This window comes from Prenolepis imparis, unplaced genomic scaffold (assembly GCF_030444845.1).
Source record: "Prenolepis imparis isolate NDT839.2.m4 unplaced genomic scaffold, iyPreImpa1.0 SCAF_3, whole genome shotgun sequence".
Taxonomy (NCBI): Eukaryota; Metazoa; Arthropoda; class Insecta; order Hymenoptera; family Formicidae; genus Prenolepis; species Prenolepis imparis.
The window spans coordinates 15,863,994-15,889,644 of record NW_028141161.1 but is presented as its reverse complement, the minus strand read 5'-3'; the positions used below and the strand labels follow the sequence as shown (position 1 = coordinate 15,889,644).

The following is a 25,651-nucleotide window of genomic DNA, read 5'->3' as shown; positions in this document are numbered from 1 at the left end:
TAAATATTATACATAGATACGTCTATCTCTACCGAACCGCGCTTAAAAGGTTCCACTCCTTCAACCCCCTAATCTTAGAAGAAAGCTCCCGTAATGCTTAAAGCGAAATGCACACCACCGCAACCACCCACGTACGAAGGCTCATCGTCATCATGGTGTGTGTCCCGCGGTCGCGGCGAACATTCCACCACCGCAGGTGGTGCCGTGTCGCCGTGTTGTACGGTTGTTAATTATATACGTACCGAAATCCCCTTCCCCGTGTGTGTGTGTGAGACAGACGGACGCAACGCGATCCGTACGGACGTTCTCCTCATCTGCAAGCAACGTTTCGCGCGACGACGACAAAGGGACGTTGTTGATATTTCGCGCTCGAGAAACGAATGTCGTCGGACGTACGCGCCTCGAAACAGATACGTACGCACACACACGCATACACGTCAATACACACACGTAAATACACACAGAGACACACATATGTATAATACAACTCTCATATGTATATGTATATATGTATAAATATATATACATATATATATATATATATATATATATATATATATATATAAATTGAGAGATTCATCAGCAGCACACTTTTAAGGTGAAGATATAATGCGCGCAACTTGTGCTCGTCGGTAGCACGAAAACTATTAGCTCATAAGCGAACAAACAAAATATAGTTATTACAAACAGTTATATTATATATATTATATATACATACAGAGTATGAAGAGAGTATGACACAGACAAAAAAAAAACGGGCGCAAACCCATTCACACTTACACGTTTAATTGAAGAAAATACGGTAAGCGTGAAAGAGCGAGCACTTTTCGTGAGCAAAGCACGCGACGGAGAAGAGAGAAATAAAAAACTAAATGCTAAATATTATATATATATTATATATATAAATATTATAAATAATGAATATATAGGGTCTATGAGACTAGGATAGTTAGGCGAAAGGGAAATATATGAGCGAATGCGGAGCGCGCGCCCCCGTAGATTTTACGTGATCCCAAGCATTGTCGGTGAGAGAATGAGACAGCACGAAGAGAGAAAGAACGAAGAGCGCGAGGAGGAGATGAGAGTGCGTACGAGAGAAAAAAAAAGAGAGAGAGAACGTGCGAGCGAAAGGGAGAGAGAGAAAGAAAAAATACGTGAATGATTTTACAAATGAACGACCTCGGGATCGGCGTAAATGCGCGGGCGCGCCGTCGAGCGAATGGGCAGATCGAATGAACGTGAATGCTTCGTGAGCATCAAGGAAGAGCGAATGCAAGGACGAGAGTGAGATTTTAGAATGGCGTGCTTCAGGTAATCTGAGGTCCTGTGATCGTTATAAGCGAAATATTTTTTTATTTCCGGGTAATATAATCTGAAACGCGTAAAACTTCTTGCGTCGTTTTGAACTTTTACTTGCAATATACCGTTACGTTCTCGCAATACTTAGGATGAAGAAGAATAAGAAGAAGACGAATAGGGTGGATGAAACAAAAAGAACAAACGAAAAAAAAATAATACGATACGAAAATGAGGATGACGAGGGAGAGGAAGAATATGAAGAAAAAAAGCGCGTAGGTTTGATCGGAGCGAACTTTTAGAGACTCGAGCCAGCCCCTTGCCCTCCTGAAAATGTTCCCCTTTACGCGACGCCCCATCAATCTAAATCGACCAAATTTTCCTTCGCCTTCCCCATCTCTTCGAATCTTTGACAAAACTTGCGGATTGTCCGTACTTTCGATGGGGTTATCTTTCGATGAGAAACTAGACGAGACGCTGACTGGAGAGAAATACGTTTGACATTTGGTTGAAAATCATTTCTCGCGACATTGGATAACGCGGATCCTCAAAAGAAAGAAAAACCGACGTAGATAGAGAGGCGGTTCCAAAGAAAAAAAAAAAGAGAAAAAAAACAAAGAAGACTAAAAAGCATTAGAATGTCGATTCGAGCATTCACCTACGATACGATTCGATTTCTTCGTTTCTTCGACTGGCAATCGCGGACTGATAGAGTGCGGAATTAAATGGTAGCGTGCCGAATTTGTTCACATTTCTGGACATCAACGTCGACCGCGTTACTATTGTTGTTGTTGTTGTTTCCTTCCGGAGACTCTCGACGAAATCTTTCGTTTTTGAAAAACATCCCGGCCTCTTTGATCCTTGCTTTTCACTAAAAAACTTTCCCCTCCTTTCATCTCTTTCCATTGCCGTTTCCAAAAAAAATCGAAATTCTCCAAATAGTGTCAAATAAAATTTCGCCTACGAATCTTATTGAATAAAATTTTTGCTCTCGCTGTTTTTATATGCAAAAGGCATTTTCCAGAGAGAAACTTTTAAAAGAATTTTCTAAAAAATGCTTTCAATTCTCCTTTTCATGATACCTCCCCCTCTTTCAAGCCCCTTTGTTCGCCAATTACGAAAGTAACCTAACGTCGTCATCTTCGTTGAACGTAAAAAAAAACACGCGCCGAAAAGCCGCCGGATAACCAGGCTTTTTGACCATCTGGGACGAGAAGGAAAGATTGCTAAAGGATTCATCGTCAAAGCTACATTAACGATTGTACTCGTCTCGCGATCGGAACTCGACGGATACGTCCGATGTTTTCGAAAATTTTGCGACTCTCAAAAACATTTCCATCGTTATTCGCATCGATTATTATTCGCACAAAAGTAACTCAAAAAATTTATAATCTTTGGATTTACTTTTATACAAAGTGAAAAAGAATTTAACTAGCGGCCTCCGTCGAATTCCGGCGATCGCAACCACGGGTCGATTCATTGATCGTTATTATTAAAGTTTTTGCGTTACAGGGCGTTTTTTCCTCGGATTAAGTAGTATGTAAATACACCTTGATATCACAAGCATAAACTGAGAATTTACTGGTAAACTTAAACGAACGTACATAATGAAATAGGGTTAGTTTCTATGTAAATACCTAAAGCTGGACGAGTGCATACACCTCGTTCACGCAACCAACAATAATCGTTTCTTATCGAACCAGAGCTTCTGTTCGTTATCGGTGCGTGCCTCTGATGATCGATAATCGCTTCCGCCTGCTCGACCCCTCTTCTACTCGGAAGAGCAGATTTAACATGTCAAGGAAGGATCGCGCGCAGAAACGTTTACCGTCTGTCTGGGACATCACCGATCGGGAAATTCTTTTTTTTTTTCTCGACACCGATACTTAACACATTGATACACTTACACACAGACACACTCATATTATACGGCATTGCGATGGATTGTACGATAGGAAAACACATAATACCTAAAATGCAATCTTCGTACACTTTGACGCCCGTATAACAACGTAGAGACCGATTTTTCGGAGAATTTTCATTAGCCAATAATCGTGCTTATTTTTTCGAAAAATTTAAAAGTCGTAGAACAATGAGATATATGACGATTAATAAAAGTTTGAGGCGGTTCTTTTACAAAAGAGACAAACGTGCTATAGAAAATCGAGAATGAAAGAGTTTGGAAAACATATCTGAGAAAAAGAGAATGAGAATGCAAGATTGATAAATTTCAGCACAAAAAAGTCGAATAAAAATATAAATCAATATCTGTGAGTTTGGAGAATGAAATTATGGAGTGGATGAAGAGAGTTTAGTTAGGAAAAGCTGTTAGGTACGTATCTCGCGATCGCGAAGCAAAATTCTCGTTGAAATTTGCGCGTTATTCAAAAAACGAATTTCCAAGCTATAACAATTTTCAAAAAGTATAATTTTATTTCACGGTCCCTAATCCGAGCGTCGGGAGGTATCGAGAATGATGCACGAAAAGGTAGTAAGAGCGCGAAAGGGTGAAATAAGAAAGGATGAAAACAGAGAGATCAGCGTTACTACTTATACCATCTCACTATCACCATCACAAAAAAATTAATAAAACAACAACAAAATACAAAACACTACCACCACTACCACGTCGAGATCCTTCATGACGATCGCGATCATGAAACGATTGATAGACGGCTGTTTTCGACCGGTGCATCCTGCCGTGCGCCGAGGGTTGCTTTTTTTAATTAGCGAAGCGATAACGATCGGGGCGAGATGGTTCTCAATCTTATCCCGATCGATAATTAAAATGCACATCTCCGCGCGAAAATGGAATAATTCCCAAGGCGCCGGCCCGTGCCCCGCGAACGTGTACCATAATTTTAAATTTAAACGAAAGATAATGCAAAAAAAAACACACACAAGCGCGTTAAACAATAGATCTAGTAGTGTATGTTCTGTAATCAACTGAGACGTAAGCGAAGATAAAGACAAGATAATAATAATAAAAAAATGCGGTTTACGCCGCAGAAAAAGCACAAAAAAATAATTTACAAATATATTGATTTACATATGCCCGTAACTCGTAAGGGGGCCGGTGGCGCAAACGCGTCCACTCGCATGAGATTTTCGGGCCCTACGACGGTGATGAAGGAGAGGAGACGGCGGGAAACGCGTATAGAGAGCGTTCGCGGAAGTCGCGACTCTAGAAGAACGAGCTCGCGAAAAAATATCAAAAGCGGAAGAAGCGCGCGAGAAGCGTGAAAGAGACCGTGATGAGAGATACGAGGAGATCGTGAGCGGTTGGATCGTTCGTCTTCGTCTCGCGAGAGATGCCGGCGAGCCGCGTAAAGATGACAAAGATGACGAAGATGAGATGAAGAGAGAGAAAGAGGCTCACGCGCGTCTAACGAGACGGGAGAATCCAGAGAGGGAAATCCCGAACAGACGTCACGGACGATCCGAAGATATAAAGCGCGCCCGACCGTAGCCCACTCGTGGAAACGCGACCCAGATAGTCGAGAAGGGGCCCAAGGATGATGATAAGAAATATAAATATATACGCAGAAAGGTATATATATAATAATGAAAATCCATAGCGCGACGTCGCCTGCAAAGTCGGCCCTAACCATAATCTTAATCTCTTTCATGTAAATTTGCTAAATGTTTAAATAATCTAAAAAGTGCCATAGCCCGGATGCGCTGGTGCATACTCCCAGCGCATACACACTACAAATACGACTCGATCTTCACGAATCAAACGCAAAATCCGCGGATCCGCGCGTGCCTGAGCGCCCGCACGGCCGCGGTAGAATTGGTATTCTCGCCAAGGAACAAATAATACAATGTACAACAGCGACAGAAACCAACGCAAACAGGACACCCCCATAACAGAAGACGTACGGCGCGTGCCCCGCGTCGCGGGATCACGCGTCCCAATTGACACACAAGTCAAAGCGAAGTTGCCCTGGATCACGAGCGTGCAACCCCGCGCGCTCAAACATTTTGCAATACACGTGTACGAGCACGCATGTGCTCACACACACGATATACAATATTTACAAGTATACAATTCTACACTATTTTATACACTATAAAAGCACACTTATCTACACTATAATTACACACGCTACGGATATGTAAAGCCAATTAATTTTGTAAATTGTCCAAAAAAGGATTTTTAAAAAGCTACGATTCGGCCTGGTATAATAATATATATTTTCACGCGCGTCACGCAGATAACGCCGATTCGTCTCGAAAAAGCTTTCCGGACCTTTCTCGACAAAGAGGAAGACAAAGAGGGAGAGAAAGAGAAGGCACGCTTTTCAGACGGAGACGCATTATTTCGGGCGCCGTTGAGAAAACATTGATCAATTTTTCATGGTAATTCGAAAGCTAAAATTTATGGATGACATGACAGCACACGCGTTTGTGCTCTCAATACTACGTAATGTATAAACGGAGCAAAATTCGCGGCCTTTGGCATACGTTTGGATGCAGTACCGATGATGAACGGCGCGTGCACGCTCGCGTGAGATGAATGCGAGTGCGCACGCCCAAAACGCGTCCCGGACTTGACACGAGAGTACCCGGATGTGACGTGTGGGCGGCCTCTTCGTCGGGCTACGAATCCCCGACGACGGACAGGTGGCGAGGTGCCAGAGAATCTCGTCGACGAGAGTCGACGAGATAAGAGAGACAAAGAGAAAGAGAGAGATATACATACATATATCTCGAGTAGAGAGAAGCGCGAGGAGCGACAGACGAAGCAACGAACAAAGTTCGTGTGTCCTTTGAGATGGAGAGAGTGAAACAGACGGAGAAAAAGAGAAAAAGGCACCTTGGATGCCACCGGGAGAGACCCCTGTTCCACGAGACGCAATCACGAAAGGTGTAATAATTACATAAGGAACACACACACAACCAAGAGGAATGTGGCAGCGGCAATTGCATAAGGGCCGTTGTTCGAGTGCGGCTTTACAAGCAAAAACCGTTGGTTTGTTTTTGATCGGGTTTTAATTTTTTAATGAAATAATCTCACGACGAATATATATGACGTACGATCGCGCGCGCGCGCGCGCTCGCTCGCCACGGAGATTTGTAGCGAGGTAGCAGAGTTGATGCAGCTTTCGCGGCAATATTTATGGGGGCAACACGGCACGACGTACGACGTATGTTCATATTATTCGTGGCAGTGTGTATCGTAAGTGCGCAGCATATGATAAAACCGACAGTCTAGCAGTGCGAGCGCCTCGGCGGCATTAGCGTCTTCACGCGGTGACCCTGACCGAGCCTCCGTGATTAAAAACCGGAATAAGTTGTTTCAATGTCCACTATATAAAATGAAAGAGCCATAGTTGTTAAGGCGGTGGGTTCCGGCGTTCGGCGAGTCGACTCGACCTCGCATTATCGCGTTCGTCCTGGCCCCAGCGAGTAAACTTCGAGAGAGATGACGGCGGCGAGTCAACGGGGAAAAAAAACGCGCGAGAGAAAGATTTTTAACGACCGCGAAACATTTCGGCATCTTATACAAAATTACGAGGTTTCCTGGCAGATCGAAACGACCGAGGTAGCCGAGACAATCCGACTCGGGAATTTGGCGTCTAAATAGCGACGTTCGGAAAACAAAATTTTATTCACCGATCCATATCCTCGCCGCATCTTTAACGTTAAACGCAACTCTTGGATTTTTATTCTTTTTATTCTCTTAAAAAGAGAATTAAAGTCGAATGTCGCGTTTAACAGCTAAGCGTGCAGTGAAAATATGGATCTTCATCTCGGCTACACCAAGCGGATAGAAAAGAGAAAGAGGGAGACGGTAGAATAACATCGGAAAAGGAGAGAATCCAGAGACTCTAAACCTTATGATCGATCGAAGTCGTGAAGAAGTAGCGACTGCCATGATCCCAAACCATCTATATTAACAATTGACAACGATCGACAACGACGAGCGTGCGGACCCATCGCGCTGTCTTGCCACGGACAGATCATGCGAACACGATGTACGAATCGATCGTACTCGATCGATTCTACGATCGTATCGCGTGGTCTCCGTGACGAGACGATACTCTTTTCAAAATATTCTTCATACTTCTGTTCAGAAGAATGCGTTCCTTTCAACCTGAATCTGATCAACCCCCCGCATGCGTGTCCGAGGTGAAAGGCCGAGTCCATTTATTCGGCGTATTAATTCGTAAAATAAAAAATTTTTTTTTAAATAGAACAATAATCGCAAAAGATGGAATATGAAAAAAATTACGAACTTATCGGAAGCGATTAATTACGAATCGGCGAATAAAAAAAAATAAAGAAAATGGAACACGAAAATAAAGATGAATCAGTACATTGTCCGCTGAGTGGGTGCCTTCGTCAGGGTTTTCCGTTACAGTAAACAGACAGTTCTCAAGTATAACTCACAATTAGTAGTGCTATGGTAGAACAGTAATCACAAGTGTACCGCAGTTAAACAGTTAAAATAAGTAAGTATACGGGAAGCACGTGGTCTTTTTCAGTGTTTGCAGAATCTCGTCGTACATCACATACCGCTAGTCGGATAGTGACACGACCGGAAGTATACCGGATTCATTTCGTGCGCAACTTCCTGTCCCTCCCATCCCGATCCTTCGTTTGGGTAAATATTTCTTCCCTCTTCCGATAACCTCTTCCCCGATTTTTTCGACCTCGACCGACCGGTGTAAAAAAAAAAAGAAAATTCGATCGAATTATCAAAAGAAACACATCCTAAAAGTAAAATTTAAAAAAATTACCCAACCTTAACCAAAACCGGTCGCTCGCAATCCCTCCTTCCACTTAACTCAATCGTCATTTAACGAATAAATATGATAATAAGTGTACTAAGTGTCTGTAGTTTAGCCAACGTGTACGTTGTATACTCTGAGGTAGGCGCGAGGAAGCGAGCGTGAAGAGGGAAGATAGGATGAGATTGAGCAGGATAAAAAGAAGGAGAGTGGTAGACGATTGCACGGTGGAGCCATATTTAACTAACTGATAACAATTAATTAATTACAGTAATCATTCAAGATGACTTAATTAACCGTACCGCATACACACATGCATAATTATTAATTACACGTATTCCAGTATTATAAGTAAGGGCCAAGCGGTAGCGCTGCGCATACCGCGCGCACCGCCTCTATCAATAAATAAATCGCGGAGGCACTCACTACGGAACACGACGAGCAGGGACTTTGGGACTCGGACGCGAATCGGAGGGTACCTGAACACGCGAGCCGCGATCGTCCGCGAGATCAAAACTTGTCCGCAACATGTTGTTCAACGTGAGGGAATTCAAAGAAAAAATAGAAAAAGAAAAAAAAAGAAGTAAGTTTTTTCCCAGCAAGCTTATATCCGGCTTTTCTCCGACGTCGGACGATCAAAGTTATATATTCGGAAGCTGCTTTCGGCAGTTCGGGCCGGCTTGAAACGTCAGTTTCAGCCGCCAGTTCGTGCTCGATACAGCACCATGTCAGGCAACGCGTGTTCAGGTGTCCTATATCCCCGTTACTTTATTGGTCTTTCAAGTGCAACGTTGAGTTATTTCACTTACAGCGTTGTTTTTCTACACAATACAAAATACCCCACCACCCGTCCCCACCGGCGAACCAATTCACCTCATCACGCTCCCTCAGGAACAAAGCATCCCTTTCAACCACTGTCCCCTCCCAACTCATCCCTCTCATATACAATGTTGTTTCACGTTCGTTCGCGATAAACTTGGTTGCGAGTTCGACGACAACTACGCTCCGTTCCTCATTAGACAAAATTAAAAATTATCAGGCAAGCCTTATTTTATATATATATATATTTTTTTTTTTTCATAAAATAAAAATTTGGAGTGTTTATGGAAGAATATCATTGATTTATTTTGATATTCTTGAAAAAATGTTCTTGAAAATTCCAGAAAATTTCTTGCAAACTTCTACCAAAAATTGATGCGTCTGCAATCTTTGATCTTTAACGGTGCATCGCGGGACGGAGCGCGCTTGACCTCGACTCCGAAAATAGCGAACGTTAAGTTTCAGAATTCAAACTTTTACGTACAGTTAGTTACCGAGTAATACAGCGCAAGTTATCGTTAATTTTCGACGCGCAGCCTCGTTGCGACGAGGGTCGCGAATTAAAAAAAAAAAACGATTTCACCTGCATCATATTCGAACGGCGAAGCGCGCGACGAGGATGCGCGTGCAGGTTTAATGGTATCGATTGAGTTTGGTCGAAGTCCCCTTTTGGGCAAACACACCGACGCACTTCCGGTCCCGCCGGCCAGCATTGTTTGACGGAAATATTTAAACAAAGAAGAAAGAAAAGGGAGAATTATATCTCTCGAGTCTCCGTGAAGATCGCGACAAAAGAGGAAGTAATCCTCCGTTCGAAATTCAATTCTAGTCAAAAGAGGGTACAAAGCCGAGACGGGTGTCAACTCGGACAGGCGAAATCGGTACTTATTTAATGCGAGGCGAAAGAAAGGAGGATACGGGAGAAGAGAAAAATGTGAAAGGAGGAGGCTCGAGAGGGAAAAAAATTTTCCATGGGATTGCGCGGCCCAGAGAAGAAATTAGAAAGAGAAATGGAGGAAATCGGAAAAGTAAAAAAAAAAAAAACAGAAAGAAAAGATATGATGCTGGGAACGCAATCTGTGGAATTGGCAGGACGGCGGGACCGTCCACGAGGAAATATCCGCGTTGCTGACAAAACGTAGCCTCTTTTCGTTGTGTCAAACCGCCGGCCAGGATCCGGGCCGATCCTTGTATAAGCAAAAACGAGAAACTTTCAAAAAAGCAAAAAAGATGAATGTACGGTGCGAATGGATCTTTCATGAAGCTTCGATTGTTGTTATTCCGTCGAGTTTTCCTTTTGCATATAAAAATACCTATCCACCCTCACGCTTTTTCGGCGAGGCCGCCGAACGGGATCTCGCACGTACGTTTCGATTCGCACGGAAGAAAATCGATCGGCAAAGATACGGGAAGAGTTTCGAAAGATGTGAAAAGAAAAATCGAAAATACGTGAGAGCCTGTCAAGCGAGCCCTAGCCTTTCGATACCGCGGTTAACCTACAATTATAATTATAATTAGTTATTAATTATATTATCATTATTATTACAATGAGATTGCCAGAGGGCAATTGGAGGCGTATTTTATAGAGAAACGAAAGGGAGGAAAGAAAAAGAGAGAAAAAACAACTAGGAAGCAAAGCCTCGGTTTATAAAATTTTCGCTCGAGAATCGTCGAAATTTAATATGTTGTAAATCTATAACAACTCTTAAGTGAAATCGACAAAAAGCGATAGTAAGGGAAGAGAAGCCACGTTTCGAGATTCTCCTTTCTTTCTTTTCTTTTTTTTTTTTCATCGCTCCTTTTCTTTTTAATTATACACAAAGCACACGTACATATACAATTACATTGGTTAAATAAATATATGATATATGTTATTTAGCAAATAAATATTTATATATGAAAGTAGAAAAAGGAACACGATACCGCGTTACGGAAATTCGAGTCCTTCTCTCTCTTCCTTTATTTTGATATTATTACTATTATTATTAAACAATTAGGCATCGAAATTTTATTGTTGTTAACGATCGCGCGAAAGATTGGTTTCTCATTATGTTTGTTATTTTTTTTTTTTTTTTCATTTTAGTTATATGCGCGTGGTATCGCACGACTGAGAAAGACGGAGATAATGGACACGATTTGTCGTTAATTGAGTTTTATACGTGTTTTCCTTCGTTTTCCTTTATCATTTTAGGTATGTCAAGTTCGACTCTCGCTTTCTTGATTTTTCCTTTTATATCGCGCACATGTGTGGATCGCGTGCGCCGCGTAAAAGTTCAAATTTTACGTTCCTTTTTGCCCCCTTTCCTTTTTTTTTACGTATACCAGCGCACTTTCCTCGTTTAGAAGGCGAAGAGTACGGGGACTAATTTTTTCGATCTCATTTTTACTCATTTGCGTGGTCAACCCTATCGCGGAAAGATCAAATTCTTTTGAATCGGCAAATCGTAAGGATTGAATTTTCTTATTTCTTCCACGTCCCATTATACGTACTCTTCAATCGTCTCATCGTAACGTTTTCGTTCGCCGAACCGCACGAGATTATTATTATAAGACCACGCTTTTAGTTTCTCACATTATGATTTTTGGTCTTGCTATGAAAGAAAGAGAGAGAGTTCCTATTTAATGAGAAGATAAAATAATAATCGATAAAAAAAAGAGTCGGGGAAAAAAAAGGCGAGAGCGTGGCGAAAAACACGCGGCGTTCGGCGAGCGAGCTCGTCACGCGAGTTACGTTTGCTAGTCAGAATTGGTTAAAAAAAAAAAAGAAACAATAAAGCGCAAGCTATGAATTTTTACGATTAGTTACTGCCTATATTATTAATTAATTAAGCGTAGCAGTTACGTTTTAACGCGGCTCCACTTTCGAGCTGCATTCATCCTGAAGTAAAGTAGATCGACACGTGTACTCATAGACACATACGCACACACGAAATGGTATACATAAACTACGGTTCTTTAGTTACTATTCACATAGATTGAGTCGCGCCGATATATATGAAAATTAATTGCAGTCCGCCGAGAAACGTAGGTGATATGTATTAAATTTTTATCGATAACTTCTCAATTTCATATTTTTGTTACGAGCTTCCTTTTCTTTCTCTCATGCCTTAGACGCATACACTCACGCAGATTTAGCGCTGCCGCAACTACTATTACATATAGCGTAGTGCCAACATTACCAACACCACACTCCTATTATTACATTTACCTACCTACTGCTACTGCTGTCGCTAGAAAATGTTAGTACGTCGCTATTATTATTATTATCATTATTATTATATTATGTTATATATTATATGTTATTATTACCTTTATTTTATATTATTAATTATTATTAATATTATTATAATTATTATATTACTTATTATTATTAGAGTATTGTATTATATTATAGAACCCGTGTTGTAAACTGTTCTGTCCTCGTTCGCGTGTGGTACATTAGATAAATCGATGTGATACATGTCTAGTTCTCTTTGTGTCAATTTGATCGTGAGATTGAATTTCCTTCTTCACAATTTTCTTTTTTTATTTCTTTTTTTTTAATTCATCTCTCGTATGTGGTTCCTCGCGTCGAAATTCCCGATCGACGACGGTTTCTATTTACATGAGAGAGGCAGGATAATGTATCGAATCTTTAAAATACGCTGACGATTGTCACATGGAAGTTTAGGACACGTGCATTTATTAAACTTTATCGTTACCTATACTATTACCTTGTCAAAGTACCGGGTGTATGAACGCGTGTGATTCACAAGCATGGAAGATACTCTTACAAATCTTCCTTCATTTCATCGCTCGACGTATCGAAATTTCGGATATTGATGAATAAATTCGATACTTTGAGAATATTTCTAGATATATGTAAAATAGATATATACGTCCAAAATGAAATTAACATTATATTGATCTCGATACGGAGCGTTCGTACACCCGGCCCGATATTCGTTATTAGTTAACGCTATTAGTTATTATCAATTAACGCTATTAGTACTATTACCACTATTATTAGTTATCGCTATCGACTCTTAATGCGTTCCCCTATTGTCGATCAGCGAGCGAGATAACTATTTCGATTGCCCCTCATCTCGAGCGTGCTTCAGTAGTTAATGTTGTCGCACTAATCTCTATTCTTGTCAAAATTGTGAAATTAGGATCTCTCGAAAGTGTTTTGCAAATGTTATAAGAAAAGAAAACAAAAAAAAAAGAAAATTGTTGTTACCTGTTTGCACATATTGCGTCCATAATTTTTTATAATGTTAAAATAATAGTATCGTTAGAATTAAAATCGTGCATGTCAGTCATGAAATTGTTACATCCAAGTCATTCAAAAATCCTTCATTGCCAAGTGCGACAGCACCAACCACATAGTCGACCGATCGAGAGGAGAGTGGTATGCGCGATTTGAGATGTTTCGATGAAAGTTTCCAAACAGTGCGATAACGAACTAAAGGAACCAGATTTTTCGCGACGAGAATGTCGAAACGAGAGGAACGATTTTTTGTCCTCTCGCTGATCGCATTCTAGTCGCAATTAGAAAAGCTGTGGGATCCTCAAAGAGCACGTCGCGAGCTACGTACATGCAATTTCGAATTTTGGAAATAATCGACGCGCGAAAAAGAAGTACGAAAACAAAAGTGCTGTCTCAAGTACTTTATATAGTAAGAAAGAGAGAGTAAAGTATGTCATATACAATTATATTATACAACAGTCTCTTTCGGTTACGAGCGAGTCCCGCTATTGTGTAGGATATGTCTAATTGATGATTACGATGTGAAGATAATATCTACAAGATGAGGACGAGAATGGTCGATGATTGCGACTAACGGTGAAAGAGCGAGATCCAAATTGAGAAATCGCGAGAGCCTTTTTGCACGAAAACGCATTACAAACGGATGCGTACCTCTAGGAACGTTCTTCTTTTTGTTATTGTTAATGATGATAATGATAATACATCAATGAAAGAAAGGGTGCTTCTGTGCGACGAAGAGAACTTCGTGGCACGCGTGGAAGGAAAATTCGAAACCTAGTCTTTTCCCTACCACGTACGCGACGATCCGATTCCGTCTCGCGTACGTGGGCAGTGTTCGATGAGAATTCAAAACTAGTGTATCAATAACTACTGGAATCAATTTCTCTGGACGATCAGTTCGACCGTCAATTATCTTTCCAGGTGTAACAACTGCGGGCGAATAGGATTGCGAACAAAAGAAAATCTCGTACACTGATTCGATAATTAATCATTCTTAGTACCGATCGGAAGATATTAATTTTAATTAATTGTCCCATTCGCCTTCCGTTATTACACCTTCTTTCTAACCGAGAAATATGCTCAATTTTTATCAATCAATCACATTGTCATATTCCGTATTTAGGATGCTCGAAATATGTGCTTAATTCATATGACCCAAAATTTGTTACACGAAAAAGTACGCGACGCTTCATCGAGGTCTCTTCTAATGTTTCCAAAGTAGCATTTTCGACGAAAAAAAAATAGCCATTTTGGTCGCGTTATATATTTTCAAAAAAAAAATTTTTTTTTTAATTTTGATGCACGAGATCAGCACGAGAAGGGCCTCGACAAAATGTCGCAGTTCTCTCGAACAAACATATCAAAATACAAGGGGTTCCACGTTGGAGCGTTATTGCGACATTACTTTCGACGTGTAATTAGATTGTAAGTGATAAATTCAACGCGTCTACAAGCGAAGCGACGCGCGCTCGCGCGTAGACGCCATTGAACACTGCATGATCGATGATCGCGAGAAAAAAAAAAGATGAAATCAACGCGAAATCGAGGATGGGAAAAGATCCGATCCTTGAAACATCCTTTAGGCTTACGATCGAGGATTAAGAGTTCGTTAGATGTTAATGTCTGCGGAGCGGGTCGGCTTGGCGTCTTCGTGGAAGTGATCTTGGCGCAAAATTTTTTACGCAAAATTGCAAACGCTCTTGGAAAATTCCAATATATTCAAGCGAAATTTTTATATATCTATGATATATATATATAAATTTTTTTACAAATCAAAAATTATTTTCACATACGGCGAGAAAATCGAAGAACTTTGTCGAATAAAGACATTCGAACTGAGGAGATTACTTCGACAGGATCGCGAGGCCGATTCGCGGGCGTGTAGATCGAAGATAAGCGAAAGGAAATGAAGTTTATAAGCGAGAATAAATTCTTCGTGCCTCACGACTTCCGGTTGGACGACCTTTCGCGCGACTACGATATTCGTAATTAACGCCTCGGATTTTTGTGACGGGAGACTGGAGGAATTCGAGTCGCAGTTAAATTGTAAATACGCGGAAATTATCTGAAATACTCCCGTTCGTGTGAAAGTCGTTCCTTCGTATAAACGCAAACGGAAGCTCGTCGATTCCGGAAGCACGCGATTGGCCAGCCTAAATTTAAGGTCTTTTTTAGAAATTAGCGGCGGAAAGGCAGATATATATCGCGAGGGCGACTATCGCTGCAATTTTGTGGATGAGAGAACAAGGGTTTGCCTGCGAGCGAAATAAATTGCGAGACAAGATGAATGATCGAAAGAATGCTATTCTGATGAGTGTATCCGCTAGTGAAAATGCGAATCGAAAGAATGAGAAAATAAGAGAGAAAATGCGAGAAAATGAGATATAAATGTGTGTATGAGATAGGAAATAAACAAAATTTTACTACCAAGTGGACTAGAATCGCAACCGATGGGCATTATTAAGCGAAAATAAAATTTTCGGAGCGTTTTTTCGACGAAGAAAAGCGTCCAAAATTGTACCTATTTTCATTTTATAAATTATATATATATGTATATGTATATGTATAGATATACGACGACCTAAACGATTATTATTGCAAGATGTAATTGCAAGAGAGAGAGAAAGAGAGGGAGAGAATGTGGAAGAGAGCACGCGTGGGAGAGCATGAGGATAGGAAGATGATGAAAAATAAGAAATTATTGTATCTATATTCGGAAAAATGATCGATGATGTATTCGAATCGTGATTATTATTATTATATATTATGATTATTGTGTATAGTTAAGGCGAAAATGGAATTTTAGACGAAATTATCGAACTCGAGGTATACATATAGGGAGCGTAAGAGAGAGAGAGAAAGCATAACATAGTATGAAAGATAGAGAGAAAGAGAATGAGAGAGAGAGAATTTCTCGACGGTGATTGCACATTGCATGTCGACAGGCAACAAAACAGAATTCCCCTCCCCTCCAGTAAAGTCAATAGAAAACCCAAGTCATGGCCGAATGAAATACAAAAGTAAAAGAAATTTCGAGATTATAGTAATTTTTCGAGAAATCTCAAAATTTAAGTAAAACGAGCGACTTTTTTCCATTTTTCGAAACCGCGGTTCTTCCGGGAAAAAAAAAGAGAGAGAAAGTGATTCTCGTTTCCTTTGTACCAGGACCAAAAGAGAATAGCCGAATATATATCTATATATAAAAATATACATATATGTATGTATGTATGTATGTATATATGCTCGTATGTACGTACATACATGAACCAGCACACGCAACGCGTACGAGACGTGCGAGAGATGTCCTTCGGCGCGACGATCCTGCCGGAACGATACGCGATCGAGCGACTTTTGGACAACCAGAACGAGTGCCTCGGGCCCGATCCTAGAAGAGGACGGGTCCAGATTTGGGAAAATTTTTTATCGGCAGATCGACGCGCTCGAGGGACTCGAGTGATGAGGAAGAGAGGCGATGGGAGGCAAAAGTAGTTCGGACAGCAATAGTTACAGGTCGAAACAAGCAAAACGACAGATTGGAAAAAAAAAAAAAGAAAAAGAAACAATGTCGGAACAGCGGAAACAAAAATCGCGTAAGAACACGAGGCAACAATATAGTTATATACTTTCTCTAGCGCGCGACAAATCGCAAATTTTTCAGTTCTCCCCTCGCGGTCGTAGATCGATCGTTGTTAGATTTTTCGACGCTCGTGGTATCGCGACGGTATCGGTGTCCTTTACTCGAGAACGAGTTTTTCTCGTAAAAAATTTGATCGGTTAAACATCGCAGGACGATCGAAAGGAAAAAGCGAAATTGCTTGTCATCGACCGACCGATCCGCGATCGTCGTTCGCGCCTTCTTTTTTCACCGCGACTTATCTGTTTTTCTCATCAATATCACATTTTTTCCTATCCTCTCCCCCCGTAATCCTTAAAATACGGTATAAAAAAATCCGGCGGACATCCCGTTCCTATCCTGATCATTACCATTGAATATCCATCCCCTCACATAATCAATTCGCCCTTCCCCCTCCTGCCCCCGCCCCGATCCCTCCACTACCAAACCAATTTACCAGTGTGAGTGAATGTGTTAACACGTGCAAGGATTTTAAAAGAAAAAAAAAGAATTCTAGAGCGAATTTCAAGGAGGAAAGGTGGAAAAAATGAGGAAAGCGTCGAGCAAAATGCGATCGTGAGGATTGATTAAAAGAGAATAACCGGGAAAACGTGCACACACACACACATACACACATTGGTCGGACTGTGTCAGAAACATTTTGCATCAATTGTGTAAGTCAAGAGACAGAAGAAGAAAGTGTGCGTGTATGTATGTGTGTGCGCGCGTATGTGTGAGAGAAAAGGGGAGATTAAAAGCGAAAAAAAAAAGATTAAATAAAAGAGGAAGCGAAGTGAGAATGCGCGTGTATGGAAGATGCGAGAGCGAGAGGTAGAAGAGATCCTAAGGAGAGCGAGCGAGAAGATAAAAAACGGCGGAAGCTAAAAAACAAAATGTACGAACGAACATTGATACTGTCTTCGTTTTTTAAGGTCGTTTCTCCGTTCGACACGCTACTATATAAATATTGACATTTGTCATTGGATTATTACCGACGATGATGAAGTATCATATTATTATTATTATTATTATTACGAAACTATTATTATTATTATGATCGTAAATGATTATTATTATTATTATTATTATTACCATTTATTATTGTCATTATTATCACAATTTATTATTGCGATGATGATCATGATTATTATTATTATTAATATTATTATTATTATTACGTGGTACAATAAAAATTTAATAAGCATTTCAGGTCTCGTGACTACCAACCAGTTTCTCATAATCATAGTACGATTAGTTTACTTATCACGTGATTTTAGTATCATGACCTCTTTTACGTATGTATAAAGATAATAATGATAACTGCTCGATAACACAAAGTGTGTTGTTACGGGTCATAATATCAGCTTATAATATAATTTACAGGGACGACACAATTCAATTTCGAAGACATGTAGAATTTCTTTATTTCTTTCTTCACGCGCACAACTTTAGTAATTAAATTTTTATAGAAGGACATTTTTTACAATACATATATTGCATATGTGTGTGTGAGATTAGATTTCATCGTCTACGCGCTTTTTAAATCTAACTTTTCAACTTTTAAAGCTAGATATATCCGAGTCTGAAAACAAATATAGCGCGGGGTCATATCAACAGGCGAACACTTCGATTTATCTTTGAGAGCGACGCTGAGTTAATACATAATAGAGGATTAAAAGAGAAGCATCATGCTTCGTTTCGGCACCCGCGGCAAGTTCGTTGTCTGCGACAATCTCGAGAAATGTCTAAAAATTTTCGCAAGCATTCGTGATACCTGCAGCGCGGCTGTAGTGTCAAGAGTCAGGGAGGGATGGGGTGGTGATTCGACGTTGCGTTCGAATTGTTTGATCGATTTCACGGCACCTCATGCAGTCGCGATTCAGAAGCAAAATTGTCGGCTGTCATCAACATCGACGGTTACCGAAGCCCGGAAAACCTGTCTTTACGATCTTCACGTGGGAAAACAAGGCAAGTTGAGATCTGAATTTCTGGTACTAAATTGAGAAAATAATCTGTTATATATTTTTTAATCTAACAAATTATCGCGAATAATAATGTTATGCTCGATGCTGTTAAATGAATAATACAAGCTCATTTTTCTGAGAAACGTTTTTTTAACTTTCCTAGTATAATATTAGTATATCCTAGTTATATTTTAATGCAGAAAATATATTTTTAAAAATTATAGATAACCCTTTATCTAATTTTATACAATTTTATGTTTAGGTAAGATTGTCAATTTTGCCGGATGGCTGATGCCAGTACAATATCAAGATGCGATCACCGTATCTCATCTACATACCAGATCATCGGCGTCACTGTTCGACGTCGGTCATATGCTGCAAACACGCGTCTCCGGTAAAGATGCCGGAGAATATTTAGAATCATTAACTACGTGTGATCTGAAGAATTTAAGCAAGGGCGCTGCGACTTTAACAGTCTTTACTAACGACAAAGGTGGAATTCTCGACGATCTTATCATCACCAAGGATGACGAAGACAAATACTTTCTCGTATCTAATGCGGGAAGGCGCGATGAAGACAGTCAACTTCTTCTAGAGCGTCAGGTAAAAAAATTGCAGAGATACCTAATATTTTAAAACGTAATGAATATAAATATAAAATATTATATATGGATTTCTTTGCTTTCAGAAAGATTTTAAAAATGTTAGTAAAGATGTATACGTCGACTTTCTAAATCCTTTGGAACAAGGTTTAATAGCTCTTCAAGGCCCTGCAGCAGCAACGGTCCTTCAATCGCTAGTCAATTTCGATCTTAGGACCTTAAAGTTTATGTATAGCGTCAAAACCGAAGTATTAGGCAGTCGTATCAGAATTTCACGATGTGGATACACCGGGGAGGACGGTTTTGAAATTTCAGTGCCTGCGAAGGACGCGATTAATCTAGTAGAAAAGATCTTGGCAATTCCTGGCGTAAAGTTGGCTGGTTTAGGAGCCAGAGATAGTTTAAGGTTAAGTAATAAATATTATACATATATTACACTGAAAGAATTTTCTCTTAGAATTTACCCCGATAATCATGGTAATCGTGGGACAATATGGTATAAAGAATTTTATGAAAGTTTCTCTGATTAATATTTATCACAATAAAAATAATATCTATCACAATAAAATATAAAATATGTTTGATTAATTTTATTAAACTGCATAGTAAAATTGATCAAACATATTTTATATTTTATTGTAATATTATTATTTTTTATTGTGATAAATATTAATCAGAGAAATTCTCATAAAATTCTTTCTATACCATGCATATTGTCCCACGATTACCATGATTTAAGGTAAATTCTAAGAGAAAATTCTCTGTGTATATATTAAAACACACACACACAATAATTATTCGCAAAAAACGTGGCTGAGATAACATTGTATATAAGATTGAAAAAAGAAAATTTCTATTGATAAATAAGTAAACAATGTCAAGTAGAATAGAAATATAATGATATTTTTCGCCATTTTTTCATAGATTGGAAGCTGGACTCTGTTTGTACGGTAATGATATCAATGAGGATACCACACCGATCGAAGCTGCTCTTACCTGGCTAGTAGGTCAGTAGTCTCTCGCGAAGGTAGTTAATGAATCTTTTAATCACGACAAATATTCTTCTATATAACCGTTTTTAAATAATCAAGTACTTCTATCATTCGTATTTCCGCTTGTTTAACTTTGTTACACAAATTATTCCAGTCTCTCTTTTTTGCCAATTTCATAATTTCTAAAACGATTATAAAATAATTTATAAAACGATCGATATTTTTTTTCCTTCGCAGCAAAACGACGAAGAGCAGAAGCCAATTTTCCAGGCGCGCAACGAATTCTTTCGCAAATTAAGACAGGCGTTACGAAGAAACGTGTCGGACTCTTACTGGGCCAAGGACCACCTGCCAGGCAAGGCGCATCGATATTGACGCCGGAAGGAGAGCGTGTGGGCAGCGTTACTTCCGGTGGACCAAGTCCGACATTGGGTCGGCCAGTCGCTATGGGATACCTACCGCCGGATTGGGCGCACACCGGTGGCGGTGTGTTGATCGAGATTCGGGGAAAGACTTACAAGGCCACCGTGTCGAAGATGCCTTTTGTGAAAGCGAATTATTACACCGCGAAATAATGCATTGATTTAGCATGGAAATTGATCGAATCGAGCAGAATTACGATACTACTATAATTGACAATAGCAAATTACTTACAATTATAGAACATGTACGTATAATATGTAATAAGCTCCACGAATAAATTATACGTAATGTTTATATTTTGATAGACAGATTTTCAAAATTTCTGCTTACTCAATTTGCATATTAGTCTTTAAATTAAACTAATATCTTGAATAATTAAATCTCTAAATTAATGATTAAATATATTGGTAAGAAAACTGATTACTATTTATAAAATTGTGTATACTGATATAACATTATAATGTAATGCTAATATCTCTTTTTCTATATGATACAAATTATAAATAAATCTGATAACAATTTTATCAGTATATCAATTATAGATCTGATTAATTAAACTATAATTTAATTATTGCAAATTTGAGAGAATTGTTATTATATAAGTTAATTATTACAATCATATAGTTTTATATAATTTGAATATATTGATGAATAAGATGCGGGAAGTATAAAAGATATAGCTTTTATTTGCTAAGAAATTAATTTTCTTAATTAACTGTTCCGTCGCATTTATAAGCCAACATCATTACATGCATAATAATGATTGAGAATGATGTTCAATAACAATGAAATCATATAATAATTGATCAAAACTATATGAGATTAAAATTAATATAATCTCATTTTAACACATATTCTTTAATTAATTTATATATTGATGATAAGAAAACTGTGTAACAATTTATTTATGTTAACTTACCGTTGACGACAGTAAATTATCACACAAAAAATGCAATATACACATATATTAAAGACTTACAGTCAAGTACAATTTATTAATTAGCAATATAAAAATGTTTCTCCCCTTGCTCTCCCGCCACACAAACAATTCTAGTAATAAATAATCTTTGAAGCCTTTAAAAATAGAATGCTATTTTAAAATAATAGTAATTGAATTATAATTTTCTCCTTATATTATAATTATATTGTATATATATTTTTAACATTTTAAATATTATCTGTATCATACTCAATATACGAATAATTTAATATTCGTAATATAATATATAGAAAATTTGAGCACAAATATATGTTTGACTAATATGTATGTCATAAACTATAAAATATAAATTTTTTTTTAATGTGAAAATAATATTATATTAAGAAGAAAAATGCCGTTCCTTTTGCATATATGGTGCAATTAAATATATATATATATCCACGAAATGAGACGCCGGACGTCAGCTTCGTACACCCCCATTATCGCTATAGAAATGTTATAAAATAAATAATATTTCACTCACCGATACTGCAATAGCAGAGTTGTCGTACACAGCACACACGTTGATCTGAAAACAAAATATTCAAATTATGTATATACATGTCTGTGTGGGTGGATGAATGTGTGTATGTGTGTGTACAGGGTGTTTTGAAAGGTGTTTGGAAACGGTCGAATATCTCAGTGCAGTTTAGAAAAAAGTTTTTAGGTATTTTGCATACCTCGCAGTTGCCTCGCTGTTGCCCGATGCCTCCCTGGGCCTCCTCCTCCTCTCTTGGTCCATGGTAGCACTCACGACACTCGCGAAAACACGAATAATTACGATCACCCGATACTTTACACGGCACTCCCGACGCGACGCGTAAATGAAACGTCTCAGGACAAACACTCGGACTCGCGAAACGACGAACGTCTATTTTAAATAATCGCGGATGCCCGACCGCGTAACCCAGTGAGTAGATCGAGACGGTCGTTCGTCGCTAGATTCGACACTTCCGGCTCCTGACACGCGAAAGGTACCTGCGACGCTTATCACAAATTACGCGAAATACGTGTTTGGAGAAACGTCTCGCGACAAACACTCGAATTCGCGAAGCGACAAACACGAATTTTAAATAATCGCGGATGCCCGACCGCGTAATCCAGTAGGTAGATCGAGACGGTCGTTCGTCGCTAGATTCGACACTTCCGGCTCCTGACACGCGAAAGGTACCTGCGACGCTTATCACAAATTACGCGAAATACGTGTTTGGAGAAACGTCTCGCGACAAACACTCGAATTCGCGAAGCGACAAACACGAATTTTAAATAATCGCGGATGCCCGACCGCGTAATCCAGTAGGTAGATCGAGACGGTCGTTCGTCGCTAGATTCGACACTTCCGGCTCCTGACACGCGAAAGGTACCTGCGACGCTTATCACAAATTACGCGAAATACGTGTTTGGAGAAACGTCTCGCGACAAACACTCGAATTCGCGAAGCGACAAACACGAATTTTAAATAATCGCGGATGCCCGACCGCGTAATTCAGTGGGTAGATCGAAACGGTCGTTCGTCGCTAGATTCGGCATTTCCGGCTCGTGACACCCGCAGGTGCCTGCAACACTTATCACAAATTACGCGAAATACGTGTTTGGAGAAACGTCTCGCGACAAACACTCGAATTCGCGAAGCGACAAACACGAACTTTAAATAATCGCGGATGCCCGACCGCGTAATCCAGTGGGTAGATCGAGACGGTCGTTCGTCGCTAGATTAGATACTTCCGGCGCGTCACGCAACGTTCGAAGATATCTGCGATACTTCTATTTCAGATTCCATTGGCGACTCGACATCTGCAATGTTATAAAATATTCGACACATCAGACTATGCGAAACATACAACACATGTTTGCATGTACACAAAGAAAATTTTCTTTTAGAATTTATACCTAAAAAATTATGATAATTATGGGACAATATGGTATGGTATGGTATGTTTATTTAAACTCGATATTTATTTTTTGATATAAATCTGCTGATTATAGCGTTAATTTGATAAATAAATTTTAAGAATTATAAATTCAATAAGTATTAGATTTCATTTTTCTATATGGTACACTAATAAAAAATATTTACTTTATAAAGTTCGATAGAACTAAATTTTAATTTATTACTATTAATAAAAAAATAATAAATACTTACTGTTATACAAAATTCCTGTGCCGACGCCCGATGGCTTTACCACACCTCCTCATCCTCTCGATTTGTCGATGTCTTCAGCTACGTTGATCTGTACATATAAATGAAATAAAAATTATAAATACAATAATAATTATTGTATTAGATTTTATTTTTTCCAATGGTCCACTAATAAATATATAAATAACTTTATAAAGTTTGATACAATTAAATTTTAATTAATTACTATTCACTTTCTAAAACAGGCATGTTAAGTTGATTCTTGCAAGTATTGTTGCCTCTTATTTTCTGCGATGCTGATTGGCTGTCTGGATTCGCGTTGTGCATTATATTTCTAGCATCGAGAAGCTGTCATCGCGAGGGTTAACAATTTGATAGTTTAAACAAAACAAAATAAAATAAAATAATATATTTTAAATAATATATCTTAATACTTTAAATATGATTAATATTTTTGACAGTTATCAGCTGATGTCCGTAAAAAAATATTAATCACAGATAAAGTAGTATAAAATATTATATTACTTACAAAATATTATTATTTTAATTATATGTTGTAAATAATATAATATGTTATAATATTACTTATATAATAGTACTTATAATATTTACTTTTTCCGCGATTAATATTTTTTTATAGAAATCAGCTGATAACTGTCAAAAATATATATTAATCGAATTTAAAGTATTAAAACATATTATTATTTTATTTAATTTTATTTTAAACAAACTGTCAAACTGCTAACCCTCGCGATGACAGCCTTTCGATGAGAAGCTGTCCAAAATAAAATAAAATAAAATAAAATAATAATGTTTTAAATAATATGTTATAATGTTTAAAACTCGGTTAATATTTTTGACAGTTATCAGTTGAGAACTGTCAAGAATATTAATCAAGTTAACTGTCAAGAATATTAATCAAGTATTATAACAAATTTAAAACATATTAATATTATTTTATTTTATTGTGGACTAACTGTTAAAGTGCAGAAAAGAAGCAACAATACTTCGAGACTTTCGAGAATCAACTTAATATGCCTTTTTTTAGAAAGGCAAAATGTATATAAATAAATAGATATTTAGATATAAAGTTTGAATTTTCAAGAAGGTAAAATTATTTTTAATTTTCAATACTTGGATATTTAAGATTTATTAACAATATAAAAAAATCGTTATTTTTATAGTAATATCTTATTTTATCAACTGTAGTAATAAACATGTAGGTAGATAGTTCCATTAAAAAGTAACTGAATAAGCTTCTTAGAATTATTTTCATGGCACAATTTATTTGAATAAATTATTTAAATAAATTATAAAAATATTAATTAAATAATAAACTAAACTTTATTTTTAATAAACTTTATTAAAGTCGTTATCAACAAACATGCATCAATAAATTTGGAGAAAAAATAAAATTAGCACATTATAAAAATTTATATAATTTAATTATTAACGCGCGTTCTATTAAATTAATTGAAATGTGTTATAAAATAACTATTAAACATTTCTTATTTTTTATATTTATAACATATGCACGTTGAAAAAATCTCTATTATGATACATACTCAAAAGTTAAACACATATATACAATAATGTATCATAATTAATTTATTTCAAGATAATGAATTTGTGATATATATAATATATATTTATATATATAATATTACGATTAATTTGGGACATTAATTCTTTTAATGTGTATATATAATGTGTATATATATAAACTATAAAAATTTTAAAAAAGTAAATTTAGATATCAAACAATTTGCAGAATTAAAATAAGAATAAAAAGAAAATTTTACCGATACATCTATTATTGCAAATTATATTATAATTA

General features: G+C 37.9%; 2 protein-coding genes across 3 annotated transcripts in view; one reads left to right on the top strand and one right to left on the bottom strand.

Moving 5' to 3' along the window:
- Nucleotides 1-25,651, bottom strand: part of LOC145934030 (uncharacterized) — a 172,496-nt gene that overhangs the window by 78,737 nt on the left and 68,108 nt on the right. For both annotated transcript variants that reach the window (XM_083034220.1, XM_083034221.1), the window contains 3 exons: nt 23,818-23,905; nt 22,355-23,468; nt 22,159-22,203 (listed from right to left, as the gene is read on the bottom strand). In XM_083034220.1, coding sequence (XP_082890346.1) covers nt 22,159-22,203; nt 22,355-22,416 — 107 coding nt within the window. In that variant the 5' untranslated portion in view covers nt 22,417-23,468; nt 23,818-23,905. The remainder of the gene's footprint in view (nt 1-22,158; nt 22,204-22,354; nt 23,469-23,817; nt 23,906-25,651) is intronic.
- On the top strand, nt 18,358-20,997 carry LOC145934028 (aminomethyltransferase, mitochondrial). The gene is made up of 5 exons (XM_083034217.1): nt 18,358-18,682; nt 18,941-19,281; nt 19,367-19,686; nt 20,205-20,287; nt 20,510-20,997. Exons 1-5 carry the CDS (start codon nt 18,403-18,405, stop codon nt 20,845-20,847), a joined length of 1,362 nt encoding a protein of 453 aa, XP_082890343.1. The 5' UTR covers nt 18,358-18,402; the 3' UTR covers nt 20,848-20,997.

Excerpts from the sequence above, each read along its gene's own strand:
- LOC145934028 (XM_083034217.1), top strand. The coding sequence starts at position 18,403 with ATGCTTCGTTTCGGCACCCGCGGCAAGTTCGTTGTCTGCGACAATCTC. Across the intron at positions 18,683-18,940 it reads TCTTCACGTGGGAAAACAAG|GTAAGATTGTCAATTTTGCC; the intron begins GCAAGTTGAGAT and ends TTTTATGTTTAG. Across the intron at positions 19,282-19,366 it reads AACTTCTTCTAGAGCGTCAG|AAAGATTTTAAAAATGTTAG; the intron begins GTAAAAAAATTG and ends CTTTGCTTTCAG.